Source organism: Sciurus carolinensis, chromosome 13 (genome assembly GCF_902686445.1).
Source record: "Sciurus carolinensis chromosome 13, mSciCar1.2, whole genome shotgun sequence".
Lineage (NCBI taxonomy): Eukaryota > Metazoa > Chordata > Mammalia > Rodentia > Sciuridae > Sciurus > Sciurus carolinensis.
The window spans coordinates 83502967-83528219 of record NC_062225.1 but is presented as its reverse complement, the minus strand read 5'-3'; the positions used below and the strand labels follow the sequence as shown (position 1 = coordinate 83528219).

General features: G+C 41.7%; 1 protein-coding gene across 1 annotated transcript in view; it reads right to left on the bottom strand.

Annotated features, from left to right (window-relative positions):
- Nucleotides 1-297: 297 nt before the first annotated feature.
- Nucleotides 298-25253, bottom strand: part of Nbas (NBAS subunit of NRZ tethering complex) — a 342733-nt gene continuing 317777 nt past the window's right edge. Inside the window, exons 49-52 of the mRNA XM_047522365.1 lie at nt 20281-20420; nt 16629-16773; nt 7870-7998; nt 298-705 (exon numbers count right to left, since the gene is read on the bottom strand). Coding sequence (XP_047378321.1) covers nt 430-705; nt 7870-7998; nt 16629-16773; nt 20281-20420 — 690 coding nt within the window. The 3' untranslated portion in view covers nt 298-429. The remainder of the gene's footprint in view (nt 706-7869; nt 7999-16628; nt 16774-20280; nt 20421-25253) is intronic.

The window sequence follows — 25253 nt, the reverse complement described above, 5'->3', positions numbered from 1 at the left end:
AATACCACCTCACCTTCCTGGTCTGAACTAGGATTCCTCTAAACCTTCTCTTTGGGTCGGGGCGGGAGGCAAGGGCGCCTGACCCCACCCCTGGCCGCTCCTTTCTCATGCAACCCACCACCGCCAGTCAACTTTCTGAACCGCGGTTGCAGATAGCTTGCTAACAGTATTCTACCCAGAAAAGGCAGTTTAAAATCACAAACCCAAAAACAAAGCAGGAAAAAAGCGGTAGTCAACAGGAAAGGATGCTGATCACTTAGCAGAAGAAAGGAACAAAGTTTAAAAGTGGCAGGTTGGTCACCATTCATATACAGCTTTATTTGCAATTTGTTGGAACCACTGAGACAGTCAGCTGCTGCTCCTGCCGACCTGGGAACAGCGCTCCGCTCTGATGCTCCCTGCCCCCAGAGTAGGGTCAGCGAAGGCGAGTCACACCCAGTGCTGCCCGGCACCCAGGGCTGTGCTGAAAGTTCTCAGGGCCCGATGAGTCCCCCTGGTGGCCAGCAGGAGGGAGCCCGCTTCAGCCTGGTGACCGGCTTCCCACAGGAGTTTGGCCTGCTCCTCGGCATCCCAGCGCCCTTGCTGGAGGCTGCCCAAGAGGTGGCCAATGAGGCGCGGATAGAAGGGAGTGCGGACACACCTCACCAACAGTCCGGCATCCAGGAGCAGGGAAAGAAGTTCCTGGTCACAGCTGGAGACAGTCACCTTCAAGAAAGAAGACAGCAGAACGTGAGGGGGTGGGCGGAACCTCTGTCCTGCGAGCCGCGCTGGCTCTGCGGGGCAGCTCTGCCGTCCTTGTGCCTCCGTGGTTATGCGTACCTTTGCCCGGGTCATAGCACCTGCTCCAAGAAGCTCACGGAGGACATGAACACCTCTGAGGTCACAGGCACAGGGCGATGGCATGGTTTCCTTTCAACTTAAGGAGACACTGCCACCCACCCAGAACCCTGCTTCGCTCGTGGCTGCAGTCACTGTATGCCAAGTGCCAGGAGCTGCGCTAGACATCGCACAAACCACTCGAGTCCTCCCAAGCAAGCCTTGGAACTGGCACTCTCAGTTTACACGTAAGGACATTTAGGTGTAAGAACGTCGCTCAACAGGGTAATCAGGAAGTGCCACTGAACCTGGGCCAGACCTGTGCTCCCAACACCCTCGTGACCACCTCATTTGCACTTTCCTCTGGGTCTACACTTGTTCACCCCAATTTCCTTCTTGAGTATAGAGTTACATGAAAACAATTATATGAAAATCTTTTCTCTACACATTAAGAATCCATCTTGCGACTCCAGTGATGTGAACAGTAGCCAACCAACAGGGGGTTGGAGACAATTCTTGCTCTAGGAAGCGCTGATCAACCTACATTTTAGGTAAATGTTCAGAGGCTCTTTGGCCACACTAGCTCTCTCCCTGGTCTTATCTCTTAGTCTACATATGGTCTGCCATACCTTTAATAATTAGTTTATATTTTTCTGTTTTATATTATTGTCCTTATTTTTGTAAGAAATGAAGTTTTTATCCATATTAGGAATTGTCATTTATTGCTAGTGTCACAAAACAGAAGCATGATAGACTCTTCTCAATGTTTCTGTGTGTTTTAATTAATTTTGATGGTAGGAACCTCAAAAAATGATGTGGTATTTCAAAACCAATTAACTCACGTGTAGGCCAACAGTATTATAGAACCACATACAACGTGCTCTTTCCGCGTGCCTGCGGCAGGAGAAGGCTGAGGGTGAGCAGCCGACTGTGCCTACCTGTTCCAAGAGAAGTAAGGGAACAAGTTGGGCCCACCATGCAGTGTCTTCTCTACAACCTGGGGGACGTTCCGAGCCAGACCACAGCTCCAAGGCCACTGTCGTGGGGACATTTTCTCTTGGCCAAGCTCCTGGTTTTAGTTGTAACAAATGTCCTAGTCTGTTGAGAACAATTCTGTCTTGGTTACATTTATTTGTAGGAGTTCCACATTTTTATATTATCAGAGGGGAATCTATTGCTCTATGAGTTGTTTTGTTGCTTTAAAGCACAAGTTGTAATTCCTCAAAGGAACTGAAATATACATTTCAGTTATGTACATATATTTACACATAAATATACATATGTGTATTCTCACTTTTAAGTGCTTAACTCTTCAACTACTCGGGAGTTGGCTTTGGTATATGATCTGTGGAAAACCACCCGTCCTCAGCCTTGGATTAACTGGTACTTTAAGGGCTGGAGGGAGACAACACAGTCAGTCATTTTTGGACTCCTTTTGGAAGTTTCAGTATGAGACAAGTCCAGAAGGATTAGCTGATTTAATTCCCCTGATCAGATAAACCCTGAATTAGAGTGAGAGACAGTCTGGTAGTGCCAGAAGACAGACTTTTGGTCCGGGTTCTTCTGCTGGACTGCTGTGTGACCTTGCTAAGGACAATCTCTCTGGGTCCAGTCTCCACATGAGAAAACAGACTGATGGTAAGGCTCGGAAATAAGAGGCACTTCCAAGTGCCGAGCACAATGCCTGGAGCAGAGCTGAAGCTCAGTAAATGGCTCGAGTTATTACAGGCCAAGTAACCAGGAGCGACGGCTTTTCTGAAGGGAGAAGGACTTGTAAATCACAAGACGAGGAAACGCTCACCATCTCTGTCAGAGATGGGTGTTTGTGTGAGTGTCAGCAATTAGTTTTTAAGAATAAATGAAACTTTGCAGATCTTGGGAAAGAAATCTATTAAAGCACAAAGCACTACTGTCTTCCAAGCCATTAAAATGTTATCTGTTTAATTCCTCTTTCAACAATAGGTAATGAACCTTCTCTGAATTAAAATCTTTGATTTTATGGATCTACATCAAGCTAAGAGTAATTACAGTAATGAGGTAAGCTGAAATCCCAGTAGCACAAGCATGCAGGGCCTCATTTCAATTACTTTAAAGAAGATAATTTATTATTATTTCACTGTTTACTTTAGGGAAGAATATCTGTCTTATTTTCACATATACTATTACTTAATAAAAGTTATTAAAAATATCAACTACAATGGCAGAAAAATAAAAGCATAAAACAAATGTACACTTGGAATAAGAAAAGTGCCTGTGAATAATTTTCTGTGTTTACTTGACTCTGATATCCAGATCTGTTTTCTCAGCACACCATCAGTCCCACTCTGGCAGGACACTTAATAGCATACCTCTTCTGAAGCCACTCAGGACACATCACCTGATTTATGTTCTAACCACAAGAAGGGGAGAATCTTTGGACCAACCTTGATGACCTCTGTGACCACAGACTGACACTGCACTTGGGGGCTCTGGTTTAGCTGTTCTCTGTGTGTGTCCACCTCCTTGCTACCTTGTGTACTGTGTTGCTTCATATGACAGTCCCCCAAGAGAAAGGCCTTTAAGTATAGGGAGGATGATATTAAATTTCATTTTTACAAATGCCCTACTAATTCCTCACTCCACACAGAACCAGGTGTGCACCTGTGCACATCAAGGAGGCCAACAAACCACTAGGGCTTTATGGTTTATGGTTGAAATGCTTAACCTAAGGAGTGTGCCAGCTGCCTGTGGCTGGAAGGACCCACAAGACCTCTGTGAGATGCTACTGCAGAGCTTCCTTTTTTGAGAAGATTAAGCAGAGGTGAGGATGATGGTGGGTGAAAGTGACGGGTTATAGTATGTTCCTGTTCAATGACAGACTTACATAGCTTTTCCAAGAATAGTCATAGTGAAAGAGGTAAGTGTGACACCAACAGGCACCTGCAAAACACAGAGAAAAGAACCCGCCTGGTTCTTTGTGTCACCTGGATCACTTATGCCTAGCTTGGTGGGGATGCACGTAGAAGAAATCCAGCTGACACTAGGGTTACCACCAAATGACTAAGCAGATGTCCAGAAAGGTCGTCAAGACCCCAACCCCATCTCCCTGCTGTCACAGTACACCAAGGCAGAAAAGAAAGTGTGCAAGCCAGAGCTGGGCTGGAGGAGGCAGCCCCGAGGGGACACTCCAGTGAGGAACAGACTCCCATCAGGGAGATGCTGGCTGCAAACTGGGATAAGGGGATGGGGTGGGCACAAAGAAAAGGTTTCTTGGAGTTATGTGTCTATCTATACATGCTTTTGGTCATCTTTAAGGTTTGCCCCCAACCTAGACACTGGCTTCATCGTAAATAATACTGGCAGGTCCTTGATGCCTTCACAGCAAGATCTAAGGTCACAGGAATCACATTCATGAAACACATGAAGGTCTGCCACTGGAGGAAGGGCCTGGCTCATTCTGAGCTCCTCCCCAGGACAGGACTAAGGTCAACATGCTCAAGTGCAATGAGCTCTACCCAATGGCACAGAGCTCCAAGGAGGTGGCAGCCGCCATCCCCAGCAGTGCTCAGCAGAGCCTGGGTGGGGGGGGTTACGAAGGAGGCCCCCTGGGCGAGGCACTGGCCACCGCGCTAGTCTTCAGCGCTACCTTGCACGCTCCATGGTGCTTTCCACTGTCCCATTTCTCTAGCGATGCCTGGATTCTAGATTCCTTTTCAACATAACACAGCCTTCCCAGTTCAGCAGAAGAAGCGTACGATTGAGAATGACCCTGAACACTAGGGCTGGGGCTTGGACTTCAGCTCTGGCTCACTAGCTTCATGACCTCTCAGTCTCGGTCTTCTCACCTGCGAAGCCAGGACCACATCTTCTTACAGGGTTACTAAGAGCTGAAGTGAACAGGATCGCTAAGATCAGAACGTGTCTGCTGTGAGGCCCGGCAAGGCCACGGAACTGGAAAGAAGGCAGCGACCACTAGCCTCAGTGAGATTCGGACATCCAGCAGGGGCACCCAGCACGGAGAGAACAACATCTTGAAGGTGAGCTCTTAGTTTTGCTGAGACTGGTGAAGGGAATCCGGCAGTTGGTACCACACAGGGTGTTAACTATTCACTGACAAGGTCATCCCTAAGAAGGACCCTGCATTTCTGGCCCAGGAAAGAAGCCGCTGGCCATCTGGAAAAGGTTATGTGCTCAACACCAAAGGTTTTCAATTTCAGAAAAACTTACAGGAAGAAAGGAGTCCTGCTATTGGAGGAAAAGCCAGTGCAACCTCTGGTATCAGCACTTACACATCGTCCTTTAACTGCAAACACCTATAAAGCTGTCGGCATCTGATGAACAGCGAAATAACACACACCATCAGTGAACAAGAGGAGGAGTTCTTCCACTTGGACCCGCGCACTGTACTAGACCAATTGCTGTCAGAGGAGTCCCTTTGCCAGATGTTGTTTCTTTTAATGTCAATAGGAGCTACCATCAACAACCAGTAAGGGGGAAACTAAAGTTATTGATGAACTCCAGTCCCCTACTAACGGACACAGTGTATAGTAAAATAAAAACTAAAAAAGAAAACAAAAGTTTTTATATTTTTCAGTACAATACCAAAGATAATTTAAAAATAGCTAGCCAGGAGTCCTGTAAAAATGCCTGCAGAAACTCTTTTCTTAGATAAGTGTAACATGACCCTTGAATGGTGTTGGGAGAACAATGATAAATTATAGTAATTTCATATTTCATTTATACAGCACTCTTGAAATGGCAAAATTACAGAGATAAAGAACAGATCAGTAGCTGCCTAGGGCTGCCTGGGAGGCAGGGCAGGTGAAGGTGGCTGAGGTTATGAAGGACAGCCTGAGGCACCCTTGTGAAAACTGTTCTGAATCTTGACTGCACTGGTGGACACATGGAGCCACCCGGGAAACAACTGGTGAATCCAAAGAAGGTTGACAGAGTATCGACATCAATATCCTGATCATATTATAATATTAATCATATGCTAGACTTTACCACGGACAAGGCATGTTAGGAGGCCTCACTGCAGTAGCTATCACCATAGAATGTGAATTTAAAATCATCTTAAAATTAAAAGATGAAAGCTACCTTAAAAATGGAAAACACTGCAAAAGTTTAGCTCTTTGGAGGATTTAAAAGGTCTGAAGATGCTCAGCTTTTTTGTGAAACACATTTTAGGGGCACAGAGGGACTAGCTTATCATGAACACTCAACTTAGTGTAGAGAAATCACAGTTACGTCTCATTATAGAATTCCTAGAAGTAAGGGTCCCTATGGCAGGAAGTGATATATTTCAGTGGTGTATACCTGTGACTTTGGTTTTTGTGCCCCAAGGGTACAGAGGTTCTGTGCTATCATGACAACTCCAGGCAATCTATAGCCACAGTTTTCAGATCGGTTTCAAAACTGTAAGTCTCAGCACCGGCCAAGCAGCATATAAGTCCAGATCGAAGTATGTGAGGTCTACAGTGCCATTTAAAAACTGCTCAAGTGCTCAGGAGGCTATTTGGTTTTTGATTTTGATAGTCAATGTGTGTGTGGGAGGAGCTGTGCAAGTAGATGGTCAGTTTGGGACCCTCATTCAGATCAAATGAATTTCAGACAAGGAACCTTTAAAATGAAAATGGACGCACTGGCCAACGGAATCCGAGTCCATCAGGGGAGCTCCGTAGGGAGAGGATGGAAGGCAAAGTAGGGTCCAGCACTGTCTGCTCTCCAAGAGGCCGAGCGAGTGCCCAGGAAACCAGCGGCGGTGCTGGTGGGGAAGGAAAGGCTCCAAACGCAGGCAGACTGATTTCCTTCAGCTTGCTCTGCTTCTTGATTTCTTGGATTTACAAGAACAAACAGGCTATGAAAAACTCACGGTAATTCTCAATTTCATATGTATTTCCAAACTTCTGTATAGATAGGCAAAGCGGGCTACAACAGACATCCCTTAATCCCTTCCTTCAGTCAGGACTGTTATCAGAGATAACGGAGGCATTCCCAAATTCTGCTGACTCTACGTTAGAGGGAGGGAGAAAATACAGCTAAGTGACTAAAGGCAATGGTATTTTCTCATTTTTTTCATAATGAATGCTTCCAAATACAATTATATTCTACTTTTTATGACCGTTTACATAATTTTCTGTTTTCTTTGTCATTCATAAAATTTTATGTCAGTGGTATCTTTTCATCAATCTTTATTGTCTTCTGTAGCAAGCATATACCTCTGATCTAGCTTTCTCCTTCCTTCTCTGGTCTTCAGAGGATATCCTGGCACATTTTTGTTTAAAAAAAAGTATGTATTTTTATACTTAAAAGATACAACATGTATATATTATGTATATATATACATACATGCATATAAAGTTATGTGTGTCTAAATGTTTATGTGTACACACACATAATTCAAATGGAAGAATGATCTCTGTAAACAAGGGTTTCAGAAACAACACAGCTTGTTAAAACACGACCCTGAACCATCTAATTGTAAAGCGTAAATTTTATAAAAAAGGAAAAGAAAGCTTTTTTAATCATGATAACAGGAGCCTGAAGAAGGAATTCCAAGACTCGACTTCAGTACCTCTATCTTTAAGTCAAGAAGCTGCTTCAGAGGTGGCTCAGGTTGCCAGAGGAAATGAGTTTTGAGATTTCAGAAGGTGCCAGTGAACACTACTGGAAACTCCTCACCTTTCATTAGCAACTAACCAACACACATACCCAGGGATAGAACATCTGTCGGATGTTAGAAGTATCCTACCCCCAAATTCTAAGTGGCAAGAAAGGTCTGCTGGTCCATGAGATTAACACACCACTTCTCTATAAAAACTGCTTTCCTCCTTGTATTTGTATTCTCAGCACCCAGAGTCAGGTTCACAGAAGGAGCTTAGTAAATGTTTGTAAAACAAATACGTACAGACTGGATAGACTACATATGGACGTGGATAGAATAAACACAGCTATCACGGTGTGAGAATACAGTACAGTAACTTTAAATTAATCATGGTTACTGTTTATGAGAATGAAGTGCTAATTCATTTCTATGAAACAAAGAAAAAAAGTAAATTCAACCGAGCATACCGTGCTGACAGCTGAGATTTGTTCCAGGGCCAAGGCGTACAGGTTCTCATCTTGGCTCTCGAGGAGAAGTTTCAGAGACGGGAGGAGGAGGGACTGATGCAGCAGAAGCAGGCTCAGCTCCTTCACGCCCTGGAAGCACAGGACCAGGTGAGCACGGTTCACGGATCACTTCCTAGCCCTATGCTACTCTGCATGCACCTCCGTGCCCTTCTGCTGTGAGAGAGGGAGACAGACAGGGAGGGGAGGCGGGAACCAGGGAGGGAGAACAGCACAACACACACACAGGACCACCCTGAACACAGGACTTGGTGCCCATGGCACTCGCTTCATGTGAATTGTGAACACCCTTCCACGCTGTCTTTTGTCTACGACACAGCTTTTTTTGTTTTTTAAACTATAAAACTTACTGAAGAAAGCCCAGGACAACATAGCTTTTAGTGGCGGCATGGTGCTCATCGTAGGAATCCAGTGCTGGAGTTCCTTCTCCTGAACTCAGCGTTAGTTCCCTCACAGGTAGAACGGGGATATTTACATCCACTTTGCACTGTGTGGTGTGTGTGAGAGAGAGGAGACCAGGGTCCTGTTCGCCATGTCTAGTTGCCATCCACTTACACAAAGGCTATCAGCAAATATTTTAAGTCGTTTCTAATTCTAATGTCCAGGTGAAGGGAATCGTTAACATAACGAAGATCATCCATGAAAACTGTCTGTGGTACAGAAAATAACACTGTGGCTCTACACGGGAGTGCCTCAACTACATTCTCAGCTGCTTCTTATACTGGCTGAACCTGTCAGCAGAGAGCAGGATTTTATTTTTAAATTTGTGCTAATTAGCTGTACATGATAGTAGAATGCATTTATGCCTTTTGATAAATCATACATAAATGGGGTATAATTTCTCATTTTTCTGATTATACACATTATAGGATCACATCAGTCATGCAGTCATATATGTACCTGAGGTAATAATGTCTGTTTCACTCTATGATCCTTCCTACCCTGTACCCCTTCCCTCTCCTCTACCTAATCTAGAGTAACTTTTCTTCCCTAGTACCCCACCTCCTTATTGTGAATTAGCATCTGCATATCAGAGAAAACATTTGGCCCTTGGGTTGTGGGATTTGGCTTACTTTGCTTAGCATGATATTCTCCAATTCCATCCATTTACCAGCAAATGCCATAATTTCATTCTTCTTTATGGCTGAGTAATATTCCAGTGTGTATATATACCAGTTTCTTTATCCATTCATCTGTTGAAGGGCACCTAGTTTGGTTCCATAGTTTAGCTATTGTGAGTTGAGCTGCTATGAACATTGATGTGGCTGTGTCACTGTAGTATGCTGATTTTAAGTCCTTTAAGTATAAACCAAGTAGTGGAATAGCTGGGTCAAATAGTGATTCCATTCCAAGTTTTCTGAGGAATCTCCATGCTGCTCTCCGTAATGGTTACACCAATTTGCATTCCCACTAGCAATGTATAGTGTACCTTTTCCCCCATATCCTCACCAACATTTATTGTTGCTTGTATTCTTGATAATTGCCATTCTGATTGGAGTGAGATAAAATCTTAGAGTAGTTTTGATTTGCATTTCTCTAATTGCTAGGATCTGACTTCCTTAACAAGATCCCTAATGTGCAAGAAGTTAAATCAAGAATCATAAATGGGATTGATTAAAACTAAAAAGTTTCTTCTCAGCAAAAGAAACAATAATGTGAAGACAGAGACTATAGATTGGGAGAAAATCTTTACCACATGCACCTCGGATAAAGCATTAATCTCCAATATATGTAAGGAACTCAAAAAACTTAGCACCAAAAAAACCACAAATATCCCAATCAATAATTGGGCTAAAGAACTGAACAGACACTTCACAGAAGAAGATAAACAGTCAATCAACAAATATAAGAACAGGATGTTAAATAATGTAACAAATGATAATCCTTTACAACAGAAATAAAAAAAACATAATGTATATAACAGAAGTAGAAACAATTTTTTAAAAAACTGCAAGCTGTGTTGTCCTGCTGAACTGGCTGCCTTTAGTGCTCTGGCTGTAGCTGTAACATAAAAACAGAACTCTTGGACCAAAGACTAGACAATGAACACAGCCCCATTATACTAAAGCATGGCTGTTTCAAGAAAAGAATGGAGGATCACCACCCTCTGTGGGACTGATCTTCCCTGTGCTACTCAAACAGTAGCAGATCAGAGAAGAAAAATTCAAATATATATTTTAAAATTCCTTTACATTATAATAGAGTGAAGATAAAATAAGAAGGACACATAGAAGCTGCATTTAACAGTTAGAATAAAGTTCTCCACTGGAATTCCACACACTGTAGGTCTTTTTTTTTTTTTTTTTTTTTTTTTTTTTTGGCTTTATGTAGCAGGTCTCGCCTAGAAATCGGTAAGACCTTCACATTTCAGAGTGGAAGGCTGTGTTCCAAATACTGGTGTGACAATGAGAGTAAGCAGCGTAGCAGTTTGTCAAATGGATACTTCAAGCATTAGATTCTAATTCAGAAAAGCACTTGGCGTGCTTCATAGAACACACCACACGCGGGAGTCTCGCTAAGTGTACAGGCCAAAGAGAAATGCGGAGTTTTTCATCTGGGAATGCGGAAAACATCGGAGTGGATGAAGCATACACTCCAGAACGTGCCTGGCCTGGCTTCCACATCCCACTTGCTTCCTGTGACCTCGTCCCCTTCTCAGGTTTCAGCGGCATCCCTGCAACACCCAACACTGGAGCCACAAGCTGTGAGCCACAATCAGAGATGCAGCTAGTGCACATAAGGCACCGTGTTTTTACTTAAGTTTTAATTTCAATACTCACATGTGCACCAGTGGCTACCATATTGGATGGAGCAACTGCCAGGTGTTGGCAAGAATATTTTTCTTTCTCAGTATGCTAAACTTGCTTGGCACTTACATACCTAAAACACTTGCATGTGATTCCCTTTCCTCACACTCACATTTGCTTACTCAATAAGTTATCAGCAGTGGGATACAAGGGTTTCTCGGCAAGTTATGCTGTTTAGACTAAGCATAACACTTGACTGACCTTAGCTTTCAGGACAAATTCTATGAAATAACCTGTATGCTCCTCTATACAGGCATAATGCATGGATGGCACACAGTCAGGCAAGGACATCTGAGGGGAGGAACTCAGTTTATATGAGCCACCAAGGATGTTTGATCTCTTAAATAAAAGTACTGGCCAAATACTTACTGTCTTTAAGAGCTAAATTTTATACTATGTTTGTTGTGTATTTTCAGGGCATTGCAAATGGGGCATTTATTGAGATTTACAAAGGGATTTTGGGAACTGAAAGAAAGGCCAAAGCAGCTAAGAGACCCACAAGACACCTAATTCAACAGCTTTACAGCTCCAAGCTGTTAGACCATCGTGACACAGAACAACACAGAGAGGCTTGAATGAAGACGATTAGGTGGGCCTGGCTCTGAGTCAGTTCACACTCCTGGACATTTCTTCTCCCCACAGACTTTGGTCTAGTGTGATGTACTGGGACAGGTCCCTGTGGCCTGGTGGTGGTCAGAGAAGACAGACTGGTCTACCAGTGCTCCTTCTGACCTCACGCAGCCCTCCTGTTGGCCTCGGGGTATCTAGAATCAAAAAGTACTGCGCAGCCAGACGCCGAGTCAGCAATGGGCGCGTGAGGTACAAGGAGCGCAGGCCCAGAGGGAGTCATGGCCTGGGGTCGCAGGGCCACTTGCAGTGCTCACTCTCCACAAGTCCTGTTGTTCCACCACAGCAGCCCCTGGTCCTGCTGGTTCTGCAGGCCTGGTCTCAGCCCACTGTGCCCCCACACCGGTGATTATGTTCTGCATCTAGGCCAGTTGGGAACTCCAGAGGCCTTAGTTTCCTGTCCTCCAGAGCCTCTCAGATTACGCTGGAATTAAGAGTTTGACCACTAGGCTGCTGAAGGTTCTTCATCTGTGATCTCCACCTGGGAATGCAGCTGCTCTAAGCTCAACTCTACTTAAGCATCATCTCATTTAGTTTTTTCCTCAAATCCTGAGGTAGGCACTATGTTACCCCACTAATCAGATGAGGCAAGCACAGTATAGAAAGATTAAATAACTTGAATGTCATCAGATTCTAAAAATCAAGCTCCTGGCATTATCAAAAGTGGCTCAACCAAGCAGGAGAACAATCACATTTGAGATTCTGAAGCTGGGGGTTAGCTGGGTTTGCTCATTAGCTGGGTGACTTACTCCCACGCAACAGTCCTGTCGCTTCTGGGACTCTGATTCATGCTGTGCCTCAGTGAAATCATGGACCTCCAGGGCAGTCACAAATAGCTGGAACTTGGAATTTTAAATCTGCAAATGCCAAGAACCTGTTTTATGCCAATTTCTTATTCTATACATCCTCCACTCTTAATGCCTCATACATTGCCATGGATACAAGCTGAGAAGAAAGACCCGTAACTTTCAAGATCATGGGACAAATGTGGCCTGCAAGAAACAGTGATCATATCTTGCTGGTGGTATTATTCATCAGGAGAACCATCACTGCCATAACAGCAGGGAACCACAGAAAGGCATTCTGAAGAGTCATGGAGGAAAAATCTATAAATATGGGAGTTTTTTATGGGGTGGAAAATGGGAATGAAGAAAAAGGGTGAGTCCACTTTAGTACCCTGTAGCAAAGAACTGGACACACACATTTCATTAACCAGGGTTATGATTTTTTAAAAATGAGTTATGAATTTTTTATTATCATAGTGATACAAAATATTATGGGACTTTGAAATTAAGCTAAACAACGTCCAGCTGTGGTGAATAAGCAAGAGAGTTCCACTTTGTAATAATGGTGCTCCTTCCTTAGGAACATTTTTAATTCATATGTGAGCACATTGAGCCATTGAAAAGAACAGTATATGCACTGGCAAGCCTCCCGTGATCATGGCACATGAAGAGAAAATAATCTATAAATGGGACCAATTAAGAGAAAGAAACTGAGGCAGCACAAGAAAAAATGAAGAAAAGCCACCGAGGCAACAGAACTCTTTTAATAATGAGTCATCTTCCATTTTCCTCTACTAGAGCATGGAAGTCATAAGAATCTACTGAGGTGGCTTTGAGTCTACTCCCTCTCCCACCCCAACAAAGTCAAGGGTTCACGGAAGTAGTGCGTGCTGTGTGAAGCAGGGCACAGGTGGCCTCAGTTCAGTCTCCTTACAGGCTGAAAACACCATGGCACTGTCAGAACTAGAGTCCCTTTGAGATTTTCTGAGACCAGAAAACAAAGATGCGGGGAAGGTCGCAGGTGGTGCAGGGGCCCTGTCTGAACAGGAATAGGGCAGCGTGATGCGTCACCAGGTCGCCTTCTGCTCTTCATGTGTGATGTGCCCAGTTCTGTGGAGGCAGGCAAAGCCCTTTCTGTGAAGCAGTGAGAGGAGGGTTCCAGTGACACATGCTCTAGGTGCTGTGCCTCCTCTGTGACCTCCAAAAAGCACTTAGGAATCACTGACCAGAGACTCTGAGATTAGTCGGTAGCACTAAAAATAATGTATTATTCTATTTGTCCAAGTGCCTCAACCTGGCTGTACGAGCAGATCAGGGACTGAATCATCACAGGTATTTAACTTTTCATTTAACCACTAAGTCTTATTTTTTGGTAAAGAAAAAGTACAACTTTTGTGACACATTACTCAATAAAAAGAAAAACAAACTTTTCCTTTGATTTCTTAGAAGGTTTCCCTAAAATTTAAAAGTCATGTGAACAAGACTTACTACTGCTATGGTAACAGGCATACCTGTTACCTATTCCCAGGTGGCTAACAGATAATGTACAAACTGCTACTGAGCTTTGATTACCTGTCCAGTGGATGATGTCAAGGTCAAAGATTCAGTAGTCACTTCATCAGCTAGCTTATATTCTTTGCCTCAGAAAAATTAACAGTAAAATCAAACCAATAAAAATATTAAAAAACAAACTCTTCTAGGCAATGGCAGAGATTCTAACAATTTTACCTCTCAACCACCAATAAATTCAGATGCTAGCTTCTATAAGCCATTCTTGAAGAAAGTACTATACACAAGAAAAAACTGACAAAGCTTATACAACACAATGCACACGTCACAAATGTAGGAACAATGGCTTCTCTGAAAATAGTCTTTTTTTGAGCATACAACAGAGACTTGGTCTGAGGAGCACATATAGCTTTCATTGCCTGAGGAAGTTGAAATGACCCTTGACCTCAGAGCCTCTGTTCCATCAGCTATCGATGGTGATAGGGACCCCCTTACGGGCGGGGGCGAAGGTTGAAGGAGATGTTTAATGAAAGCCTGAGTGCTGGCAAATGCTGGTTACGACCACTACCCGTAGCTTGTCAGACAGTCACTCTAGATCTAAATAATGTCCTCCTTGAGCAGAACTGACAGCAGAGACTTCTAGCACTTGGTCCTGGTCTGACGATGCTTAATCCCAGCTTACATTAAGGTGAAGGGGAAACCCACATTATTCACATACCTGCTCTGGTGTGGGTAGTGCTGAGCCCCACACTATACAGGGCTTAACCCTGCCCTAGGGACACAGAGACATTCAGTCACAGTTCCCATCTTAGAGGTCACAATTCAGCAAAGTGGATCACAGGTCAGTAAGCAGCTAACACCAGTGGATCATGGTACCAAGTCCAAATCACACTCCACTGGGGTAATGGGATATTGCTTTTGATGTTGGCACTTTAAATATTTTATAGAATAATTCTGTCATTCTGCTGGTTGGACGACTTCTTTAGATGGATAAAATATTTTAAAATTCAATCAAAAAACACTTATCCAGTCTCTCACTTGGAAAACAATTCATTAAATGTGCATTCATAATAAGAATAGTTTCCTTGAGTGATTACAATGAGGATCTTATCTACAATTTTATTTTCAAGTTTATTTCCTATGTGGTAGAAATTCAAAACCAATTAATCAATTTAATGCCATTATCTAAATGCTTAAATTTAAGATATGTAAATTGCTCAAATACACTGCTGAGATAGGGTTCACAGCAGGGGCCTATAATTAATAGAATGTATCTAAGTCTGTTTAGATACATAAATGTAATATATGCTTTATATTATATACTATGTTATGTACAGTATATTGCAGTAAACTAATATAGCATTATAAGTATATATAGCATATATTATACATACATAATTATTATCTGTGATAGTCAAATCATGAGATCAAATAGAGAACAAAGGTCAAAATGGCTGCGTTTTTACCATGTCACAGAATAAACACTATAGTTACAGAATCTCATTCTAATTAGGTCAAGAGGTATGTAAAAATCAGAGTGGTTATTTGTTACCTGCCAAGGAAATTGGTAGAGCTTACTACCACTTTCCCATTGATCTGGTTCACAGAGGCAACACACGAGCTACCATGACCCCTGGGAACACACGCTTGGGTTGGACAAGATAGGTGTCCAGTGGGAATGGGAACTGGATTGGGTTACATTCTGGGACTTGCAGAAGGAATACTGCTCCAGAACTCTGAGAAAGAGAACGCCACTCCCAACACCCTTTCAGCATTGCTCTTCTTCATGTGACCCTTACAAATATGGCCTCTACCAGCAATGGCTTAAGCTACTAAATGCTCCTCAAGTACAGTCAATGGTGTTGCTTAGAATAAAGAATTTTTTTTTTTTTACATTTTTAAATTCTTTTTATTTTTAATTTATTTTTACAGACTGCAAGACTGCATTTTGATTCATTGTACACAAATGGGGTACAACTTTTTGTTTCTATCTAAGGTTGTACACAATGTAGATTCCTACCATTTTTGTAATCATACATGTACATAGGGTAAGGATGTCTATCTCATTCTACCATCTTTCATACTCCTGCTCCCTCCTCCGTCTCATTTCCCTCTACGTAATCCAAAGTTCCTCCATTCTTCTCTTACTCCCCAATTCCCCAACCCCCATTATATCATCATCCACTTATCAGGAAAAACATTCAGTCTTTGGTTTTGGGGGACTGATTTCTTTGCTTAACATGATATTCTCTAATTCCATCCATTTACCTGCAAAGGCCATAATTTTCTTCTTCTTTATAGCTGAATAATATTCCATTATGTATATATACCACAGTTTCTTTATCCATTCATTTGTTGAAGGGCATCTACCTATGGTTCCACAATCTAGCTACTGTGAGTTGAGCTGCTATAAATATTGACATGGCTGTGTTACTGCAGTATGTAAACTTTAAGTCCTTTGGGTATAAACTGAGTAGTGGAATAACTGGGTCAAAAGGTGGGTCCATTCCAAGTTTTCTGAGGAATCTCCACACTGTTTTCCAGAGTGGCTACACCAATTTGCAACTCCACCAGCAATGTGCAAGTGTGCCATTTTCCCCACATCCATGCCAACACCTATTATTGCTTGTGTTCTTAATAATAGCCATTCTAATTGGAGTAAGATGAAAACTTAGAGTTGTTTTAATTTGCATTTCTCTAATTATTAGAGATATTGAGCATTTTTTCATGTATTTGTTAATCTCCTGTATTTCTTCATCTATAAAGTGTCTGTCCAGTTCCTTGGCCCATTAATTGATTGGGTTCTTTGTATTTTTGGTGTAAAGTTTTGTAAGTTCTTTATAAATTTTGGATACTAGTGCTCTACCTGAAGTGCATGTGGAAAAGATTTTTGCCCAGTCTGTAGGCTCTCTAGAACAAAGAGCTTTGATAAGAGAAAGAATCCCAGGGGACTCCACTTAAAACACCTACTCACCGCTGCCGGCAGCATACGCTTGGTGCCATATAAAGAGCGACAGATCTTCAGCACTTCGTTCCCCAGCTCCTCCTTGCTCTCCGCTGTACACCTGGTCAGCATTTCTGTAGCTAGTCTCACCCACGGATTACTGGTTATGCTGGTTCTATTGGAGGCAGAGTCAAGGCACTGGAAATTAAAGCTCTCACAATCGTGGTAAGAAATTTTAAAGAGAAAAAAACAATCCCACTTAATGAACTAAAGTGCTGATGGCAAACTACACCTAGAATCTAGAGGATGAGTCCTCCAAGGCTCCCTGCAGAGAAGACAGCCTGAGAAGGAGGAAACAGCTTGCGGCGGCATCAGCAAGCTGGGCACTGACTCTGGTTACGGTTGTTAAATATTCGACCACTTGTTAAGAGTCCGCTGTCTCCTTAGCACTAGGTTCTAGATGTTGGACAAGCCGGTGGGCCTTCCCTGGAAGGAAGTCTTATTCCTGGCCCTCTGAAAACAATCTCAAGTGCAACAGGGATCAGGGGAGTGACGACACTAGCCTTTGGCAGCGCTGGTGTGTCAGCTCCAACTAACGATCTCTGAGGACAAAGGACACTGCTCATTTCAAGGTACAAAGAGCTCCCAGAGAGCTCCTGGTGGGTTGAGGAGTCTCGCTCAACTAAAGCGGTACCCTGCTCTCCTCCTCAGAGGTCAGAGGCCGCTTCTCCTGGCCTTTCTCACTGGACCATCTCTTAGAGTAAAAACGCTAGTCTGCCAGCACAGTGGACCCACGGGCAGCATGGCTTTGACAACAAAGCTCAAAACACTTTCACCGGTTAGCTGTGATACACCGGGGGAAACTATGACTCTTCCAGGAGTTACATCTATTACACTGTCCCTGAGCACTGTATTTTCCTATAAGGAACTAAAACCCAAAACCAAAGTTGGTACAGGCTAATCATCCCTAATCCAAAATCTCCCAATACAAAATCCTCCAAAATCTAACACTTTTTTAGTGCTCACAAGATGCACCAAGGCAGAAAATTCCTTTCCTGATCCCATGTGACGGATTCCCATCAAAATGCAGGCACACTAAGAACACTGGGCATAGGGTGTTTTTAAGACTTTGTGTAGGGTGTAGATGAAACCTAAATGAATTTTGTGTTTATATTTGGGCCCCATTCCTCAGATATCACATTATGTATATGGAAATATTCCAAAATCTGAAATCCTTTTGGTCCCAAGCATGTTAGCTGAGGGATACTCCATCTGTACTAGTAAACTAGCTGTGCTGTAGATCAAGAACACTCTTCAGCTCCTAGCCTTGCTGTGCTGACCAACAATGTGCAGTCATTCTCCTACTATCTTCCTTTTCATTCTTTGTTTTTATTTATTTATTTATTTATTCTGGCTATTTTGGAAGTGCTAAAGTCATACCTTAGATTGGGGAAAAGTCCTTTTGAGGGGCATGCAGGTTGCTTAATGCTTTGTCCTCATTGTAATATATAATAAAGTAGTTCTGCATGCACAGAAATGTTTACACATTTTATTTCATAGGTGACTTCAAAAGTAAGAATACAGTATAAAACTAATAGTTTTTATCTATAAATGCATTAAAATGTTCTAAATGCAATACATATTTTAAGTGAAGTTGCTCTGGGTTCACTTAAAGTGAACCAAGTGAATTACTCGGCAAAATGAATGACTTTGAGTGTCATATTAATGTTCTAACAATAAAAGAAACTGGAAAATCAGAGATAATTAGCTTACCTACCAGACATGTCACATTTAGAGTTCAGAAATGAGGGTATGAGGAAATCTACAAGTGAGCCCTCATAATTTCCTAAAGAGTGACGCATTACTGACAATCCAATCAGTAGGCCCCAGTCCTGCTTCACATCATGCTCACCAGGAGTTGGTTCGGAAACAGATTCCAGGTCCCGCTAAAGACAGCTGGACTCAGAACCTATCTTTAACACAAACCCCAGGCCCTGGGGCAGCTCTGCCAAGACTGCTGGGAACCCAAGGGAATCCACCGTCACAAAGGCAACTGCAGGTTTCATGAGGAGAGGGGAGAGTCTGTACCGAGAGCTCAAACAGTACAGGTAGAAACCTGTTCTCGAAGACCACAGCCAGCATGCCATGCAGCCACAGACGGCAGCATCCAAGAAAACCTTTCTTTCTTTTTTTTTCTTTCTGAAAATGTTTGATTAAAAATCAAACTAAAATAGAAACACTGCTCTCCTTGGTTTGCTTCAGAACTTCCTAACAGTCTCATCTTAGGGTTCAGGTGAAGAGTCTTCTCCAGATGTTCTTTTGGTTCTAAACTGATCACGAAATAATGTATTTTAGGGGAATGTCCTTAACTTCTCCTACATGGAGAGGGACATTGGGCTGGGGCAGAGCTGACCTGCTGAGCTCAGGAAGAATAAGCTCAGACCTGGAGCAATGGCACCTGAGCAGGCTGGGCTCCTGTTCTTCACCAGTAAACACCATGGCTGGCGTAATCAGAGGAAATCTGGCCATTTTTCCCCCAAAAGGGGGTTGGTTTGTGGCTGCTAGTACAGGGACTGGAGGAGCGACCCATGCTGATGTGAGCAGCAGCTGTGAGCCCAGCAGGAATCAGAAGAAACACAAGCAGAAAAGGAAGCCAGCAACCAGGCACAATTGCATCTCCTCCACTTAGTAATGCGATGCCTGGAGTTATTTAAGTTCTGAGCCACTATTCCTTTATCTACAAAATCAGCTAATACCACCTTTCTTTGTAGGTTTGTGTAAGTGATTGATAACATATTTAAACTGTACATAGCAGTGTGCAATTCCAATAAGTGGGAATTATTCATTTAACCCACATGGAGCTTATGATGCTATGTCAAAAGTAGGCAAGACATTTTCTGGTGAAAATACTGGAATAAAATTATTGTGTTGACATCATAAATTGGATATGTTTCTTCTGAAGAAGATATCTGGATTTAGGAGCAAGGAGAAATGGAAAGACACTATAGTATTTCAAAAACAATGCCAATTATGTTAGAAGGCAAATATTGACCACACACACACACACACACACACACACACACACACAATCTTCCTTTTCCAAACTTTGCTAAGGTCTCAGTTACCCTGGTCAATCACAAATGCTAAATGGAAAATGCCAAAATTATGTAATTCATAAGTTTTAAACTGCATGCTTATCCAGTGTATCCATGCTATAAATAATATCCCAAAGTTCACAAGCAGTGATGCTGCTGGCAATCTGGATATGCCAAAGAGCAGGTTCATAGTGCCTTCTTTAAGTGACTAAGGGAAAGTTCTGAACTTCGTAAGATCCCATGTGCTGAGGTTGTAAGACTACAAGTTAAGACCAAATCTTTTAACTGTGAAATTTTGGAGAAGGAAAAGAAATTCATGCTAGTTTTGTTGTTGAACTGAAGATGCAACCCACAGTTCATGGTGAGTGCTTAGTTAAGAGGAAAATGGCATTAAACGTGTGCACACGGGAAAAACATGGTGCACATAGAGTTCAGTGCTGTCCAAAGGTTCAGACAAAATCTGGAGGTCATGGAATGCAGACCTCTCAAGTAAGGGGAATACATGCTTTCATTGGCCCTTTGGAGATGTTACATTTTCAGAAATGCAGTCCAGACCAAGACCTCTAATTAGAATAAGTAATACTTACATATTTTCACTTTCCATAGGCGGCCATGCTTGCAAGAGCAAAGCCAAGTGCTGAAATTCAACCTCATGCTGACTAGATGCCAAGAGTTCCACAAACAGAGAGTAGCGGTTCTCTTCATTCTCAACGTCTGCTATGTCTACCTGGAAGTAGAAATACACACTTGAAACTAATGGCAAAGTTACTTAATTGGTTTACAGAAGAATTCAAATTTGATTACTTTGATTAAACACTTGAAATTTTTTATAATGTGCTCAGGGAAAATTCAATAACACCCAAAAACAAAATAAAAACAAACTACTATAGTTTAGGTGTCGTTTGTCACTCAAATGTTCATATGTTAGGAGTCTGGACCTCTGTGTAGGGATGCTAGGTAGGTGGAGTCTAAAGGTTCCAAGGTCACTGGGGGTATGACCTGGGGTGGGGGACACTGTGTGACTCCAGTCTTTCTTCAAGCTTCCACTGACGATGTAACCTCCCCTTACACGTGTGCTCCCACCATGACGTGACGCAGCTGAGAAGGCCCTTGTCAGAGATGAACCACTGCCAGGGCCATGCCTTTGAACCTCCAGAACTATCAGCTAAATCAACTTCTCTTCTTTATAAAGCTGGCCTGCTTCAGGAAATTCATTATCATAATGAAAAACTGACTAGTAGTGCTCAACCTTCAAAAGCTCTATGTCTTCATTTCAAATAATTATATTAAGATTTTCAAACAATTATACTACAAGAAGGTTTTTTAACTTTATTTACCAAAATAAATCCAAATAAAGTAGATTTCCACATAACTGGTACACTGGCATTTAATGTGTTATCTTAAAATATGGAATTGTTTTCTTTGAAATTGTTATATTTCATTGTATTCCACATTAACTAAATTTTCTAAAGTTAAAAATATTCAAAATTAATTTCTAATTTTCACTTGAAAGTGGCAAGTCCATATGTTGTCTAGTAAATTCCAAAGTAGAGGATTTTACTAAGGTACCTTTGTCGAATGACGCTTTTGCTATAAATTAAAACCAAGAAAATATCATTCACATCTTCATTTCTAATGCAAAAGAAGTCTCTGTCAAATATAGAACACTTACTTTTTTCTCTCACAAAATAATGAGAATTATTATTCTCTTACACTGAATTATTGAATTATTATTCTCTTACACTGAATTATTTTTCTCTTACACTGAGGCAATCCTAAAGCAAATGATGCCTCCAGTGCCTCTGTGCAAAAAATATTTGCTGTTTCTAGTTCAAATGGTCATAAACATAAAAGTAAGACAAATCTGTTCTCCCATATTTTTAGCCTCAGCACAGATCCTGTGTGTTTAGGTACACAGTGAGTTCATAATTTCTGTACAAGACATTCAGATGATACCTTGAAGTGATAATGAGAATGGATGTTACTTATATATTTGCTAAATTGTCTGCACTAATGCATGTTTCCAAAACATTTCATTTAATGGTCATGCTGGTTCTGATCCCAAGAAGTCATCTCAAAGTGTCACATGACAAATTCTCCATTTTTCACAAACATTAATTGTACTATGACTGTTGGTAATTGCCGGGAAGCCCTGCTCACACAGTGACCTGCCAGATCCCTCACAACCTGCCTTCAAGCCCCATGCCACTCGTCTGTGGAACCGTCACCCAAGAGCCCTGCATGGTTTTTAAAAATAACTTCATATTATAATAAGTCACTCATCCCTCCCAACAGTTTTGTGTGGGAGATAGCACAGGTATTAGTCGGCTCACTTTACAGATGAGGAATTGGGCTCAACTGTCCTGGTAACAGGGCCAGCAAGTGACAGAACCAAAATAGATTTAGAGTCAGACCAGGATGTCCTGAAACTAGAGAACTCAGTCAGTCTTCAACTACTGAAGCTGGTCTTCCAGGTGGGAGGTTGGTGTTATTGTCTTATGGATTCGTGAAGTTTTTTATTTATTTTTTAAATGTCAAACTCAAGACATCCACCTAATCCGACTCCAGCCACAAGGCCTCACTGAGGTTCCTGGCACACAATCAGCCACGATTCCTCCTCAGAGACTTGAGGAACATTCTTCCTCCAGACAGTGCAACAGTTCAAAACCCGTTTCCTTCAAACACCGCCTTCGCAGCAAAGGCCGTGCTAGACTGCCTTGCTACGAAGCAGGCCCTGAGACCATCTTCTCACCCTGCTCCAGTGCCTTCTCAGCACTTACAACTACGCGACATATACTGACTCTGTGCTTTCTGCATAAGCATGTTAGTGCCTTGAAAGCAGGAACCGTTTTTTGTTCAGTGCTTTATCCCTATTACTTAAAACAATGCCTGCTATCAGGTTGATATAATAGGTATTGATTGAATGAATGAACAAATGAATGGACATAATTACAAAGCAACTTGTCATTTATAACATAATTTCACATAAATGATATTAAATACACACAGACTTGCCATAAATTTTTTGTTATTGGAGATATAAGGAAAATTCAAAATAAAATGTTGCCAAGAGGAAAATTACGTTAGAAAAGGCTACAAATGGCAGATTTACTGCTATTGCCTCTGTACATCTGTAGAAATGATTACATGATTTTACTAGAGTCCCTCTCTTTGGACATCATTCAGCACATTCAGTATATTCATCCTATTTCATTCAATACATTCCATATGGCACATTTTATTTGGGTTTCATTTAATACATTCAGGAACAAACTGAAGCAGGGGTGGTAAGTTTGAATTTCTACTCAACTATTCACTAGGTGGTGACTTTACATATATCTTAGCCTTGATTCTCAAAGATAACATGGCAGGGCGAGGGGAGAGCCTTTTCACACGACCACAGGAAAACCTAACCGAGATCAAGCATGGAACACATCAAGCAATGTACTGGGTGCTTGATAATCATCCTTTCCTGCACTTCCCACAGGTGGCTTCCCAGTATTTGCTCTGACCTCCTGCCTCCACATTGAAATCTTACCTAAAGTTGTTTGTTATCTTCTACAGCATGAGAGGGATGTCCGATCTCCCTGGCTTAAAGCAAAGAAGAGGTGTCTGACTTAAACGTTTCTGGACAACTTCCCTCCCACACCAGCCTCATTCAGAATATGAAGTGAGCTCTACTGTGTTTAAGTGCACATGAACAAGGCTGGGGAAAGAGCATTCTCTCTGTGCTTTGTTAATGGTCATTTGGATCAAGAACCTGGAATTGATTTTGAAGGACATCCATTGAGAATGGGAGTCTTTGACAACTATGAAGACTTTATCCTTCTGATGAGGTAATAAAATGGCCTGCCATAGGTTAAGAGACTCGCAGGTCAGTGTAAAGACCTTAATTACTACAGCGATCGGAGTAGCTAATCTGTCAACATTTTCTTATGCCTGTTTTCCAAGTCTTACAAGTGATGCAGAGATAGGGTCACAGACACAGAGTGGGCTCTGTTTCTGAAGAAGCTCACACTGAGGAAAATGACTTACACTGGACAGCAAGCATGGCAACCCTGTGCCTCCAGGGAGTTACCATCTTTACCTTCCAAGGCTTTCTGCTATACAAATGTTCTTAAAAAGTCAGTCGAGGACACGGTCAGTTCCTCTGGCTCGTCAGACTTGCAAAAGTGTGAGAGATTCATGGAAAACTGTCTGCCAACAGTTTTTTGATGTTTGTAATCATCCTATTGAGAATGAGTCCAAGACTATCTTAATACAGTTATATGCTTTTCTGTAGAAGAGTATTAAATGAAGATTCCTTAACATAGTTTTCTATGTGATGAAAGTATTAATATATTTTCCTTTGAATAGCAACATTTACTCTAAAATTTATTTGAGAAAATGATGACACACTAAGTGTAAGTAGATTTATTTGACTTCTATTGACCTGTTAAGTTCCCAAGGGATTCTAAGAGCTACTTTCATATATATATTATTATTCTTTTATCATGTATTAGCCCTTTAATATACCTTCTTTATTAATTCTAGTCATTTTTAGTATTTACCTTAGACTTTCTAGAAATTAGAATAATGATATGCAAGTGAACAAGGGCAATTCTGCTTTTATGAAAAGTTATCAATCCTATTGACTAAAAATAACGAACACATTGGGTACTCTTGTATTTTCTAATTTTAGTGAACATGACCCCAAATGTTAACTATTTTAGCTATGATTAAATCCTAGTGGTCAGTAGAGAAGATGGAGCATAGCAAATGATCAATATACATTTTTTGTATACAAAGTGCAATAAAAATAATGATGCCATCCTACTTACTTCCTAGAAGATAGCTGTGGCCCAATATATTTGCAAATTGTATCTAGTACTGCTGCTCATTAAGAGTCAGAAAAACAACTTAGGTTGAAGAAATCACTATGTCATAAAACTGACAAGTTATCTAGGAAAAAGAAACAGGGGAGGAAGAACCGCCCTGAGACCACAAAAGTTAAATCAAATGGTTCTCAGAAGCTCACAGAACTTGTGAGAGCACGTGATCAGTATGTACATCATGGGAAGTCAATTCCCAAAAAACTTGAAAACAAGGCACTTGGTTCATCTTGGATATAGACCTAGGAAAGAATAACAGCTTCCCTTTTCTAGGATGTAATACATTCCATATAAAATATGTATTCCAAGCATCTAAGTATAGTTCATATTTTTATGAATATGAGCACTGCAGAGAACACGAGTCTCCAAACAGCTACAGTGTGAAATGACTGTGGAACATGCTTTAACGTGGAAGGAAAACTAACTTTAGGTGGCTGTCAAATGCTCCAGCATAGCTCACCAGAGAGACTGTAAAACCAATGATGAAAGATCAATTTGATTAAACATGCAGTTTTCAAAAAATGATGAAGTCAAAGTACTATGAAAAATGTTTACTTTGGAGATATTTCTGACCTTTTTGAGGCTTAGGGGATAAAGATAACACATACTTAAATGATACTTGTGAATAAATAGTCAGATAATGGAAATAAAATAACTAGTGCAAAGAGATTGGTGAAGAGGAAGGTAAT